Source organism: Dromiciops gliroides, chromosome 2 (genome assembly GCF_019393635.1).
Source record: "Dromiciops gliroides isolate mDroGli1 chromosome 2, mDroGli1.pri, whole genome shotgun sequence".
NCBI lineage: Eukaryota > Metazoa > Chordata > Mammalia > Microbiotheria > Microbiotheriidae > Dromiciops > Dromiciops gliroides.
Window position 1 is genome coordinate 343,209,634 of NC_057862.1, and position 14,587 is coordinate 343,224,220.

The 14,587-nt window shown below is 35.6% G+C and overlaps 1 protein-coding gene across 2 annotated transcripts; it reads left to right on the top strand.

Annotated features, from left to right (window-relative positions):
* The first annotated feature begins 3,150 nt into the window (after positions 1-3,150).
* C2H5orf58 (chromosome 2 C5orf58 homolog) lies at positions 3,151-14,209 on the top strand. Of its 2 annotated transcripts, XM_043989712.1 has the most exons (4): positions 3,151-3,286; positions 5,016-5,039; positions 7,517-7,614; positions 14,017-14,209. In XM_043989712.1, the coding sequence occupies exons 3-4, from the start codon at positions 7,521-7,523 to the stop codon at positions 14,172-14,174; spliced, it is 252 nt and encodes an 83-aa protein (XP_043845647.1). In that variant the 5' UTR covers positions 3,151-3,286; positions 5,016-5,039; positions 7,517-7,520; the 3' UTR covers positions 14,175-14,209. The 2 variants fall into 2 exon arrangements, with proteins under 2 accessions (XP_043845647.1, XP_043845646.1); XM_043989711.1 differs by lacking the exon at positions 5,016-5,039.
* Positions 14,210-14,587: the final 378 nt, after the last annotated feature.

A 14,587-nucleotide genomic window follows, 5' to 3' on the forward strand; every position in this document is an offset into this window, starting at 1 on the left:
ATTACCTTGTTGCTTCACAACAGATTTGCCCTTTATGAGAGAATTTACCAGCTCTTTAATCCCTCTGATTTGATTAACATTAGAATCAATGCTCACAACCTGTGTGGATGTCAGTAACACAATATATTTGCAAACATAAAGGAAGATGGATTTTAGACCATCATGTATTAGAGATACAGTCTAAGGACAGCATAACTTTTAAGGCCCTACTTGTAGAAAAAAAAAGTTCATAGGATTTCAATCAGAAAGGGGCATTAGAGACCAGCTAATGCAATCCGCTCATTCTACACAAGAGGAAAGTGAAGGCCATAAGGGTCAGTTAAGTTAATGGGATATTGGAGGGAGTACTGGAAGTAGAGTTGGGGAAGACCTTAGTTTGAATTCTACCTCTAACGTGTACTAACTATGTGACCCTGGGGAAGTCTCTTTATCATCTGAGCCTGTTTTTCCACCTATAAAAGAGTAATAGTTTATATTATCTACCTACTTCACAGGGCTGTAAGTGCTTTATAAACCTAAAGTGCTATTGAAATGTAGTCAATAATAACCAAGATCACACAAGTAAAAAACAGCAGATGCTGGATTTGAATCTTGATCATTTGATGCTAGAGTTTCTATTAGTTTTGTTTTTAAAAAACCTGCACGAACATATAATTACTTAAAGTACATCTGTTTATATGTTGTCATTAGCTCCTTAAAGATGGGGGGAAGGGTGCGGCTGTCTTCATTCTGTCTTTATATCTGCAGTGCCTTAACACAGTAACTTTGTACATAATAAATGTTTATTGAATTGAATTGGAAATGGCAAGAAGTTGCCATCCTGCCCCAAGACATTTTTTAGAAGAAAAACCTCAAGAGATCTAAATATGAAAAAAAAATTCAGGAACATCATTCTGTGTTAACATATCCTTGCTCACAGGAAACAGTTTATTTTCCTTCCAAGGAAGGAGTCATATTCATAGTTTCAAATACTGCTCCCTTTGAAGAAGACCTTATTTCTTCTATCCCCTATTATGGTCATGCCTCACTGATTAAAACAGTTTCAGGTAAATATTAAGAACTGATCAGAAAAAAAAAAAGAAAAAAAAACTGATCAGGTGTTCACTTGTGCACAGCAAAAGGAGAAAGACTAATAAGAGATAAGTTTATGTAACATTTTAAGGTTTGCAAACTACTATATATGTGTATGTGTGTATGTACATACACATATATATGTATGTAATTTCAAATGATGATATATGGAAATTCTTGATAATATATGTAAATATAGTAACATCATAATGTATGTATATATGATAGTAAAGACTCTTCCTGCATATATCAAGAATCATGTGACTAGGCTCCCTGTTAGAAGAGGCCATATCTGCTGAATTTTTTATTCTCCATATCACCTATGTAAAGAATTAATTGTTATTTTATAGTTCCAGGCACACAATAGGTACTCAGTAAATACCTGCTGACTGATGGAATGAGGCAGTGGTTGTTTGGAAAGTTGATCAGCAAAATGTAAAATCCTTTGGACCTATTGTAGAGTCAGGGTAGTACATGGGAATTGCAGTCAGAGGAGTTGGGTGTGAATCCCAGGTGTTACTTACTAACTTATGTGACCTTGAGAAAATTACTTAGCCTCTTTTGGTGTTGTATGTCAAGTCAGATGTTGAACTAGATAATAGCTACATTTCCTATTAATTCTAAATCATATGATTTCTTTGTAGCATGAAATGGAGTATTGGAAAGAACACTGCCTAGATGTCAGGAGGCCCGTATCTGAGTTCCAGCTTTACCACTAAATTCACTGACTTATATCAGGTAAATTATTTTTAGTTATTATTGTGCCTTGGTGGCACAATGGAGTGAGCATTGGACTGGGAGTAAGGAAGAAGTAGAAGATTTTTAGAGGTGTCTTCCAGCTATGGAGTTCTTAGATTTTTCTATATTCTGCACAAGTCCTATTATCATACAATATTGAAACAGGAAAGCACCTTTGAGATCATCCTGAAACCATCATTTTTAGAGGAATAAATTGAGGCCCAAATGACTTGATTCTTAGACATCTCTTCTTCAATAGCAAAACACAGAAAACATCTTAAATCTAAGACCTGCAACATCACCCTTCTTTTTCTAGCTATAATAGCCAGCACCTATCTGGTATTCACTGTTCTCAATCCTTGAGATAGAAAAGCAAAAGAAAGAGGACTGTCCCAGTCCTGTAGAGCCTTATGTACTCATGGGAAAATAAGGGGAAAAGTGTGTGTATATAGATACACATAATATATACATACATGTATGTAAGCATTCCTGTACATGCATGCGCATAGGAACACATGCAATGCATATTTCTATATGCACAATACACATGTATATATGCACATGTGTGTATACACATAAACACACATAATTTGACCTGCACAACAACCCTGTAGGGGAGGTATTATTATTATCAGCCTCATTTTATAGATAAGGAAATTGAATCAAAGAGAGGTTAAGTGCAGCTAGGTGGTACAGTGGATGGAGCAACCATCCTGGAGTTAGGAAGACCTGAGTTCAAATCAGGCCTTAGACATTAGTTGTGTGACTCTGGACAACTCCTTTAAACCTGCTTGCCTCAGTTTTCTCATCTGTAAAATGAGCTGGGGGAAATGGCAAACCACTTCAGTATCTTTGTCAAGAAAACCCCAAAGAGTTGGACAAGCCCGAAAAACAACTAAACAACAGTTAGTGACCTATCTAGGGACACAGCTAGTCAGAGGAAGCATTCTAACTCAGGTCTTCCTGACTCCAAGCCCCTCCCACTAGCCACTGCACTCTCTTGCTTTAACAGTTATTTCTCAGGGACAGGATTGCAGGCCTTCCTTGTAGCAATCTCACAGGAGCATTGGGGTGAAAGCTACTCCATCCCCTAGAGTGCTCACTGCACTCTAGTCCCTGTTTTGGAGGCTGCAGGAATTTTTGCGGAAGGGACCAGAGAACTGGCTCACTCTAACTCTTACTTACCTTTCATGCTAAAAGATGAAAAAGGAAAGAGACTCCACGCTGACTGGACTACAAGCCCCAGCATGCATCGAGAAGAGAGAGCGACCAATCAGAAATCAGCAGGTCGCCCTAGATCCCGGCATGCTCTGGGGAGGCCACTTCAGAATTTTCCGCAGCGTGGGGCGGTGGGGCAGGTGGTGGCTTTCCCTGAAGGGTGGAGGTGGGGTCTGGGGAGCCACAGAAGGAAGCTAAGTCTACTTTGGGGGCGGGAGTCGACTTTTTAACGATTCAGATTGACTGGAGGCGCGGAAGAGTAAGCGTTCTCCCAGGATTCCCTTTTCCTAGTAATTCAACCTAGTAATTTCTCCTTGGCGGGCCTGGGAGACCCAAGAGCGCTCTAGCTCTCGTCCTGTGGGCCAAACTCCTTAGCCCGCGGGGCACCTAGGTGGCGCAGTGGATAGAACTGGCCCTGAAGTTCAAATGTCACCTCAGACACTTACTAACTGTGTGACTTTGGGCAAGAAACTTAGCCCCCAATTCCTTAAACATCCGTGGCCATATATCCCTATGTCCTGGTCCTCTTAGACAATGAGGGACAACAACAACAGCATATAGAAAGTCTTTTCCCTCACAACTTTATTGTGAGAGAGGTAGGGTGAGTAAGTTATCCCTATTTTGTGGGTTAGAGTGTCCAAGCGCCAACAGGTAAAGTCACTCTGCAATAGCTTAATTGCTACTAAGTGACAGAACTAGTACTTAGATACCGGGTCCTCTGGATCATGACTTGTATTTTATTCGTTTGCTCCAATCTCAACCCATGAGGGAACTTCTGGTGTGGAAATTGCCTCCACCCATGGAGATAAACAACTGTGAAAGAATGGTTCTGAACTAGCATTTCAATTCAGGGCTTTCTGATTACTACTAGAGTCTGCAGGAGGCCATGCAAATCCTTAACTCTAACAACTAATTAGGGTTTGAGCTAGTAAGAACCATCTATTCCAGAATTGTACCTGGCTCAAAGTAAACAGTTATGATTTTTTAAAGGGGGGAGGGGGGGGGCGGGGAGGTGCTATGTGGGGGAGAGAGATGCTAGGAAGAAAGGAGTGAATTGTCCAACATCAGGAATAGGATTTTTGGTCAGACTGGGATGTATTAGAATCCTGATTGATTACTAATTAAATAGCCTTTATGGCTTTATACCTTTTACCCTTCCATAGGCTTCTGTACACAGTGGGATTGCAAACTTTATTGTTGTCTGTACTAACTGCCTTATAGAGTTGAGAAAGTGTTTTTTCGAGTGCCAGGTGCTATATCAATGTAATCTATTATTGTTAACCAGACTCTATTGACTGTATTGAGTTATAGGTAGAGAGGCTGGCTGTCCATTTGTGGCCTAGCAGGTATCAAAGCATGAGACCTGTTGTGAGGCTACACTTTGATCTCACCACCTTCTCTTCCATTCCATAACTCCTGCAAGCCCTTTGGATAAAGTCAAATCAGAAGTGGGAGAGAAATTAGCCTGTGATGGGCTCCAAGGAAATTTTTCCCCTCTAGCCCATTAGCTGCCTATGGAGACTTTTCCTTATGTTTTCTTCAAATCAGATGGATAAGATGGGCAGTGGCAAAAAAAATCCCAGGGCTGGGAGTTAGTAAATCTAAGTTCTATCCTAAAATGTCATTTATTAACTATAATGTTGAGCAAGATATTTAATCATTCTTTGCCTCAGTCTCTTCATCTGAAAAATGACAATTATATAATAGTACTTTTTACAATGCTTTTCTCAGAGCAAGCCTGTGAAGAGGTAGTGCAAGTATTATTATTTCCATTTTAAAGATGATCAAAGAGATTCTGAGAGTTTGTATCTTTGGTCACACAATTAGTAAAGAGAGGAGCAGAATTCAGACTCAGGTCATCTGACTTTTAAGTTATGACTTTACTATGTCATCTTGTCTCAAAAAATAGAACTGGTATTATATAATCTCTAAAAGCCCCTTCTAGTGCTTTCATCTTATGAGTATTTATAATCATATTTTTGATCTAGCATACATTTGGAAGTAAGTTGACTGTAAGTCCTATTAGTATTTAATTATTCATGAATGTGAATACTTTAAACAAAAATTATGGCTGCAAAAAACCATTTCTTTTACAGATATTCTCTGACTTGAAAATTGTGTATTTTAATCAGGGGCCTATATAACCTCAGGGTCAATAGTCTGACTCAGGTAGAAGACAAAAATATCAATTCTTTGTACTAAATTTTAGTTTGTTTTCACCATTATAAGTCACTATCTAGGGCAATGAACCTAAAATTGCATGTCTTTTGATCCTAACTAGAATATATCCTACTACAGGAAAGACAGGACCATGTCTTGCACTTAGAAAAATTGATTCCATATAGCTAGGGATAGTGTTTCTCTATAGTATACATCTTTTGAATGCCTGTTAAATAATTACACTTGAAATGAATTAAATTTTTACATTGTTGAATTTTTTTTTGTAGTTGGAACATTTATAAATTATACCACCAAAATGGAAAATCCTAGATAAAATATGTAATTGAGCCATTACATGAAAATAAATCTTTTTCATACTACTCAGAATATTTGTGCCATTCAACAATAATAGGTGATAGTTTATATTAACATTAGCTGATTATATTATTAGTGTATAAAACCTAAACTATTATTTTTAATTTTTGTCACTGTTTCCATTGTAAGGGCCCCATCTTGTGGTGATAGTTTGATTTAGAAGGACTTCATAATTTAATTGAAGGTATCACCATTCTCCCAGGTATCAACACTAGAAAACTAACTACCTATCTTTGATTCTCTCTCTTTCTCACTCCCATTATCTGATTGGTTGTCAAGTCCTGTCAGTTCTACCTCCACAATATTTTATACCTGTTCTCTCCTCACATTGCCACCACCCTAGCTGAGACCTCTATCTTCTTTTGCCTAGACTATCTGAAATGGCCTCCTAATTGAACTTTGCCTTTAGTCTCTCCACTTCTCACTCCATTTTTCACATAGTTACCCAAATTAATGTATATATCAGACCATTTCAGTACCGTGTTAAAATCTACCAGTGTCTCCTTTATTGCTGCTATGATAAAATACAACCTTCTGAAGCTCTTTACAATTTGATTCCAACTTAGTTTCCTGACCTTATACAGAGACAACTATTTTTAAATTTCATCTTTCCCTCTCCAACTTCCATGCATTCCCATAAGCCTGAAATATTCTCAGAAGTGTGCTGAAACCAGTTCTAATCTGGGAAAGATTGTTAAATTTTCATTGTGAGCATTTGTATTTCAGAAATCAGCAGTCAGTACAAAGGGGCTTGATTTATTGTTTTGTTGATTGTCTAGACTTAAGTGTTAATAATGCAGATTTATCTTAAAAGTATATGCATACATTTCCCCCCCCCAGAGAGTCTGATCATTAAACATTTACCAGTACACCCCTGAATATATTCCTCCAGCATCTCTGCCTGTTGAAAGCTGACATTTCTTTCATTGTCCAGCTCAAAAACCACTCTTCCAGTAACCTTCCCTTATCTTCTAAATTGAAAGTGACTTCTTTCTCAATTTTTCTTGTAGCACATGGCTGAAATTTTTCATTTTCCCTTAATATTTCTATCCTTCATTGTGCTTTCTTCTTCATTTCTTTTATCAATATTAGATTGTAAGATCCAAGAAGCCAAGGAATCATGACATTTTTCATTTTGGTATGCCCTAGTATATTACAGTGTCTTACAGTAAGTAGATGCTTAATAAATGTTTGTTGAATTGAAGAACCTGTTTGGAAGTATTTTTAGTTGGAAAAATAATATACAAGATGACATCTATCAATGATCTCAAAAAAGATATTACTTCAGTTTTCTCACATAGATTTCAAAGAAAAGGACTAAAATACACTTCTGGGTTTAAAAATTAATTTTTTAATATATCTTTTGGTTTTTAGCATCTTCATTTCTGAATATATCACTTTTCCTTTCTCAACATAGAAAAATATCTCTTAAGGAAGAATTTTTTTTTAAAAGAGGGGGAAAAGGTAGTTGAACAAAATTAATTAGCACATTAACCAAATTTGACAGTATATTCAGTGTTCCATACTAATATTCCAGCACACCAATACCAATACCATAGTTCCATACTAGGGAGGTACATTTTTTCTCTCTTCTTTAGGACCAAGCTTGGTCATTATAATTAAACAGTATTTAGTTTCATTTTTATTATTATTTTCATTTATATTGCTGTTATATATATTGTTATGCTTCCTTCCCTCTGAATCAGTTAATAGGTCTTCCCATCTTTGTCTGAATTCTTCATGTTTATAATTTCTTGTAGTGTAATATTCCATTATATATATATACAAACACATGTGTGTATGTGTATGTATATACACTCCCCCCTCAAATTTCTTTGCCTATTCCTCAATTAGTGGGCATCTGCTCTAACAAGATATAGTTTTAAAATATTGAAAATGAACATTTTTAAAAGTAACTTGTAGTATTTCTATTTTGTCAATTTTTGTTTTTTAGTCAGATGTTTAAGAATAATATTGCTGACCAGCAGTTCAATCTGAAAACCCTAATTAAAAATGTGGAAAAAATGTCTTTGGATCTGAAGAAGATGGATGGTAAGTATGAAATCCCTGAAAGTCAAATTGCTTGCATATTATTCTTATAAAAGAAGAAGAGAACCAGTGTGTGTCTCTGCTTAATTAACATTTGATTGTTGCATTTTAGGGTCAGAAAGGATGCTCTTTTGTGGCTAAAATGGTACCACAAATTAAATTGTGCCAAATTAATAATCTAATGACTGAATTTTAGAGCTGAGAGGAAACTAAGATATCATCTGATATTTGGCTGGAAGTCAGGAAATGTGGGTTATAATAATGGATCTGCCAACAAATAATCTGTGACCCTGGTTAAGTCACTTAATCATTCTGAACTTTAACTTTCTTATCTGAAGAGACCAAATACTAAGGTCTCTTTCATTTCTAATATTCCACGATTCTCTGTTCTTAATTATGTATTCTTCATCACATATAATAGAGCTATTTATGAAAATGTTTATGTAAAATTTTAGTAGATCAGATTTTACACTCACCTAGATAACCAGATCACATTAAAGTACTTTTATTTTTGTAATTTTCATCATTACTCAGCTCCTCCTTTTTCTAAATTCAGTTGCATATAAACCTGGTTTCTTAAGACAATTTCCCAATCAGAGACTAAGATAGGAAAGACTAGACAAAGCTATCCAGAACATCCAGAAGAAAGCATAATGACATCTGGTTTGCAGTAGGGCATGACTTAACCTTGATACATCAGAGTCCCATTCTGGCATTGCAGGAGGAGACAGTAACTAGCATCCAGGAGTTCATGATGGGGGAGAAATTGGACTTAACACAAAGTCCCAATCTAGAAACTGAAGCTAAAGTCATGAATAAACAGAAGAAAACTGATACAATTATGACATGCTATGGATTAGGAGACTCCCAAGATAAAATCCTAGAAGAAGAAAACAATTCTGTGATAATTTCAATCAGAATCTTAGGACAAAGAATAGATTGGCCATAAAGACTCTGAGAGTGTATCGGAAAGATGAAGCGATATTTGAAACCGAAATTAAAAAATGAAATTAGAGCATTTAGAAAGAAAAAATAGCTTAGAACAGAAAGTAGAAAATCTTACCAAAGAAGTGGACACTCTGAAAAATAGAATGGAGCAAACATAACTCAATGGTTCAATAATACAAGAAGAAATATTTGTACAAAGTTAAAAACTTTAAAAGTTAGAAGAACAAATGAGTATCTGCTAACTAACAAAAACTTACCTGGAAAACAGATCAAGGCAAGATAACATTGGACTTCCTGAAGACTATAACCAAACAAAAACTCTGGTTGTTATATTTCAAGAAATCATAAAACTTACCAGAGCTTTCAGAATCAGATAGCAAAATAAAAATAAAAGAAATCTCTATATAGGTCACCTTCAGAAAGAAACCGGAAGTTGAATACACCTAGAAATATCATAGCCAAAATCCAGAGCTTTCTGATTAAAAAAAAAAAAAGATCAAGTAGCAGAGTACCACAGTTAGGATCATACAAAATTATTCAATCATTCGTTTAAAGGACAGAAAAACTTGGAATATATCAAAAAGCCAAAGAATAGGGGGCAGCTAGGTGGCGCAGTGGATAGAGCACCGGCCCTGGAATCAGGAGTACCTGAGTTCAAATCGGGCCTCAGACACTTAACACTTACTAGCTGTGCGACCCTGGGCAAGTCACTTAACCCCAATTGCCTCACTAAAAAAAAAAAAAAAATCCAAAGAATAAAAGGTCTATACCCAAGAATAACATATTCTGCAAAATTCAGAATAATCACATAGGAAAAAAATAGATCTTTAATAGAATAGAGTACTTTCAGACATTCCTGCTAAGAAAACCAAAGCTGGGTAGAATCTATGAAATATAAACATAAGAAACAAGAAAAACCTATAGAGGTAGTATAAAGAATTAACTGTGATTTGAGTCTTTTTCTGACCCCATCTTTAGCTAAAGTTAGAAGCCCTGACGTGCCCCAGCTGGCATGGCTGCCTACATGCTGTCACAATGATCCACCCATTGGCTGTAGCCATTGCTATGGCACTGCAGCTCACGTCATCACCACGAACCAATGCCTCCATGGACCTGGCCAAATTATAATGACTGGAAGCCCAGTGAGGGCAGTCATGTGACTGTCAATCAGGGCTGCCAGCCAATTAGCTTGGGGCTGTGTGCAGATGGCCTGAGGTTTTCTGGGGAGGAGAAGGGAGGAGATTCTCCATTCTGGCATGTGAGAGGGAGAGAGACGGGGCGCAGCGGTTTTGCTTTTTGGGAACAGCTGAGTCCAGTTGGTGTGATTCCAGTCATATTATTTTCCTTTCCCTATTCCCTTTTCCTCTTGTTCCTAGTTCACAAATCTTACTTGTGTTTTAAATTCATTCTTGTTAATAAACCCTGTTTTGTTTTGTTTTTTTGAAAGAGGCTGTTACCCCAATATTACGGTGAGCTGCCTAACACTCCGCAATTAAAATTTGTTCTTTACGGTAGATTTATTTGAGCAATTTGAGTGGGATAAATGATGATAAAAACCTTTTCCCTACTAATAAAGGAGAAGAGATATTCAAAACCCCATATTCTCCAAGAGGCAAACTTAGGGAATATGTATGGTTTTATGGTTTCTTGTTTGTTTTTTTGTTTACTGTGAGAGTAAGGAAAAGGCAGGTAAAGTCAGTATACTAGAGGAGAACTGAGAAAGAAGAGGAGGTAAGGAAGTTAATATAATCTCATAATTGGAGTATGTCAAAAATAATATACAAGGGGGCAGCTAGGTTGGATAGTGGATAAAACACTGGCCCTGGATTCAGGAGGACCTGAGTTCAAAGCTGGCCTTACACTTGACACTTACTACCTGTGTGACCCTGGGCAAGTTACTTAACTCTCATTGCCCCACAAAAAAAAAATTAAAGAACAAAAAAACAAAACAAAAAAAAAATGAAAGGAAATGGGATCAACACTAGTAACCTATAATTAGAGTACTCTGATCTCATTCTTTTGCCTTTTCTATCCATCTAAATGTCTTGGACAGGGTCACAGAGGTAGTAAGTGTTAAGTGTCTAAGGCCAGTTTTGAACTCAGGTCCACCTGAATCCAGGGCCAGTGCTTTATCCACTGCGCCACCTAGCTGTCCCCTGATCCTATTTCCTTTCACCATTTTTTGTTGTTAAGAACAGAATAGAAGGTAGTATAGATATGATGAAGGAGGAAATATAGCTAGCAGTCATAACTTTGTGAATGGGATGGACTCATAAAACTGAAGGGGATAATAGAGGAGAAAGCAAAATCTAACAGTGCATTTAAAAATAAGAAATATAGTTGAAACAAAGATTCTCACTAGGGCAAAATGATGGATTAGAGAAGAATTTCTTCCAAATGAATTTTTTAAAAAGCAGGACTGGCATCCATCATCTCAACCAAAACAATGGTAAAATTAAGAATATGTTAAAAAGATAAATAGGAAAACTTATATTTAATATATAATATGCTTATACTATACTACATTATAGATAGTTAATGGAACAACATAGACTAAGTATGAAAAAATTAACAACTTCAACAAAGTAGCACAATATATAGTAAACCCATAAAACTTATGATCATTTCTGTGAATTACTAATACAAGCTAACCTGAGGAGGTAGGAAAAAAGTTATTCAAGATAATTATAAAATATATAAAATACTTTGCTGAAATAAAGAACAACTTAATTGGTGAAGGATTAATTCTTCATGATTGGGTCATGCTAACCTAATAAAATGATAATACTACCTAAGTTATTTTACATATTTAATGCCATAGCAGTCAAAATAGTAGGGAGATACTTTAGAATTTTAGTAAAAGAGTACTTTAGAACTAGATAAAATTATAAGACTCATCTAGCAGAATAAAAAGTCAAGAATTTCAAGAGAAATAATGAACAAAAAAAGTAAAAGATAAAATGGATAATTTTGATTACCTTAAATTCAAAGACTTTTGCACAAGCAAAATAAATCTAGTTAGAGTTAGAAGAAAAGCAACTTGGACATAATCTTTACAGAAAATTTCTTTGATAAAGGTAAAATATCCAAGATACATAGAGAACTGATACATGTAGTTCAGAATAAGAGTCAATCTCCAGTAGATAAATGGTCAAAAGATATGAAAAAAGTTCTCAAATGAAGAAATGAAAATTATTGACAAAATATGAAAACATCCTCCAAGTAACTAATAGAGAAAGGCAAAATAAAATAAAAAATGGAACTTCAATGAAAAAGAGAACTTTAAGGCATTCATGATGAAAAGACCTGAATTGAATAGAAAATTTGACTTTCAAATGCAAGTCCCTAGAGAAGCATAAAAAGATAAACAGGAAAAAGAAATCCAGAGGGATGTTAAAAGGTTAAATTGTTTACATTCCTACATGGGAAGATGATACGTTTAACTCATAAGAACTTTCTCAGTATTAGGGCAGATGATAGAAATAAATTTACACGGACGGCACAGGTGAGAATTGATTATCAAGGGATGATATCTGTAAAACGTTTATTTTTTGTTTATCATTTTTGGGGGGGCAGTTGGAGTTGGGTGGCATGCCTGGGGTTGTGTAGTAGGTGAGGGTCTTGTGTCTGAGACTGGATTTGGGCTTGGGTCCTCCTGGGTCCAGGGTGGGTGCTCTGTCTACTGTGTTACCTAGCTGCCCAATGATGACATCTTTAGGGTAAAGTTGAGGGGTGAGAGGATTTACTGGGGGAGGGGGAAGGAGAGAAGTAGAATGGGGTGAAATCCCACATGAAAGAAGCAGGAAAGGGCTTATGGAGTTGGGGGGAGAGATGGGGAGGAGCAGGGTCTTTAATTAGTCTTATACTCATCATAATTGTCTCAAAGACCTTAATTTCATCAGAGTTGGCTCAAGGAGGGAACATACACTCTCAATTGGGTGGAGTAATCTATCTACCCCTGCAGGAGGGTAGGAGGAAAAGGGGATAAAGAGGGAGGGGTGAAAGAAGAGAGGGCACATTGTGAAGGAGGCAGTCAGAAGCAAAACACTTTTGAGGAGGGATAGGGTGAAAGAGAATAGAAAATAGAGTAAATATCATAGGGGAGGGAATATGATGGAGGGAAACAGGTAACAATAGTAACTGAAAAAAATTTTGAAGCAGAGGCAAGAGTAATGTAAGATGGTGATGATTTAATTGATTGATGGATTGATGATGATTGGATGAAGGTGAGAATTGATTGATGATAAGGACTGATTGATGATGAGGTGGATTAATTGATGAAGATGAGGTTTAATTGATGATGAGGACTGATTGATGATAAAACATCATACTTTGCTGGGTTACTATGAAGAAAATTCTTTGTCAGGTATAAGGTACTGTATACATGTTATCTATTACTGTTGTTGCAAGAATCAACTTCATGGGTTTATTGTAAAGAAATCTCTCTTTAAAGTAATATATAAATGTAGTTTAGTATAAAAAAATGATGAGCAGGATGCTATCAGAAAAACCCAGAAAGACCTGCATGGGTTGATGCAATGTGAAATGTACTATATACAAAATAACAGCAAAACTGCAAGATGATCTGCTGTGAATGACTTGGTTATTTTCAGCAATGTAATGATCCAAGACAACTCTGAAGGTCTTATGAAAAATGCAATCCATCTACAGAGAGAGAACTGATGGTGTCTGAATACAGATTGAAGCATAATTTTTTTGTTGTTGTTCCTTTATCCGAAGTTTTGTTTTTGTCTGTTTTCTTTCACAACCTGGCTCATGTGGAAATGTTTCGCATGACTGCACATGTATAGCTTATATTGAATTGCTTGACTTCTTGGAGGGGGGGTGGGGAGGGAGGGAGAAAGAGAATTTGGAACACAAAGTTTTTTTTAAAAATTGATGTCAAAATTTGTATTTATATGTGATTTGCCAAAAAATAAAATTCTAAATAAAAGACATACCTCCCATCTCTTGACAGAAAGGTAAATAACATGTACCGAAGAATGAGATTCACATCCTCAGGTTGGCTGAAGTGTTAAGATCACTTTTACTGCACTATACATATTTGATATAAGGGAAAGTTTCAATGTGAGTTGAAACTGTAGCAGTAGTAGGTTAGTGGATGATAGATACACTATGAAAGAGCACCAATCAAAATTAATGCAAAGAAAAAATACAAAAGGGGACACATATAGCACTTTTGTTAGTGCTTTGTTAAATTTAAAAAATGTACACATATGAATATATACACATATATATGTATATATAAGTACATATGATATATATTACATATTTATTGAATAAACTACCTAGCAAGTTTAATTTCTTATTTCTTTTTTGGTTTTTATTATATTGAAATATTTGTGTTGATCATTGTTTATAGTAAAAATGAACTAAAATGTATACTAAAACAATGATAATGTGATTAATGACTTCATCAATCTTTTTTCTATACAGAGCTCACCAAGTTACTTCTGTGTGATCTTATTTTGCATTTTAGTCACCCTGTGAAGACAGAAGTTATAGAAAAAGTAGAAGAAAACAACATTGTTTCTGAAGAGTTTAAAATGTCAGATCAATTAGAGTTAGTCTCTACTTTGAGCAATGATGTCTGATATGTTAAAAGGCCAGAATTTTCCATTTGTTTCCAAATTGCCAAATTATATATAAATTTAATTGTAGAATTTTAGAAAAATGATGTTGTTAAGACCTATTAAATGTTAAATGACTTGGAAAATAATTTTGTATTGTTTGGCAGTGCTTTCCTTTTCAACTTTTGAATAGTGGTTAATTTCATTTGATATCTCCTTTTAAATAGAAGCTAGGTAAATGAATGACATGAAAGTGTCCATGGGACAAAGATCTTGAACCTTCATCGTAGCAGTAGTTTAATCTAGTTTGAAGCAGAAAGGAGCCACCATGATTACTAATGGTGGACCTATTATTACATTTACTGTTTTTCTCTTTTTGCAATTGTGTCCAAACTTTTTGTTCTATGTGTTCTCAAATTCATCTTGCAGACATTGTC

Excerpts from the sequence above, each read along its gene's own strand:
- C2H5orf58 (XM_043989712.1), top strand. The coding sequence starts at position 7,521 with ATGTTTAAGAATAATATTGCTGACCAGCAGTTCAATCTGAAAACCCTA. Across the intron at positions 7,615-14,016 it reads GGATCTGAAGAAGATGGATG|AGCTCACCAAGTTACTTCTG; the intron begins GTAAGTATGAAA and ends TTTTCTATACAG.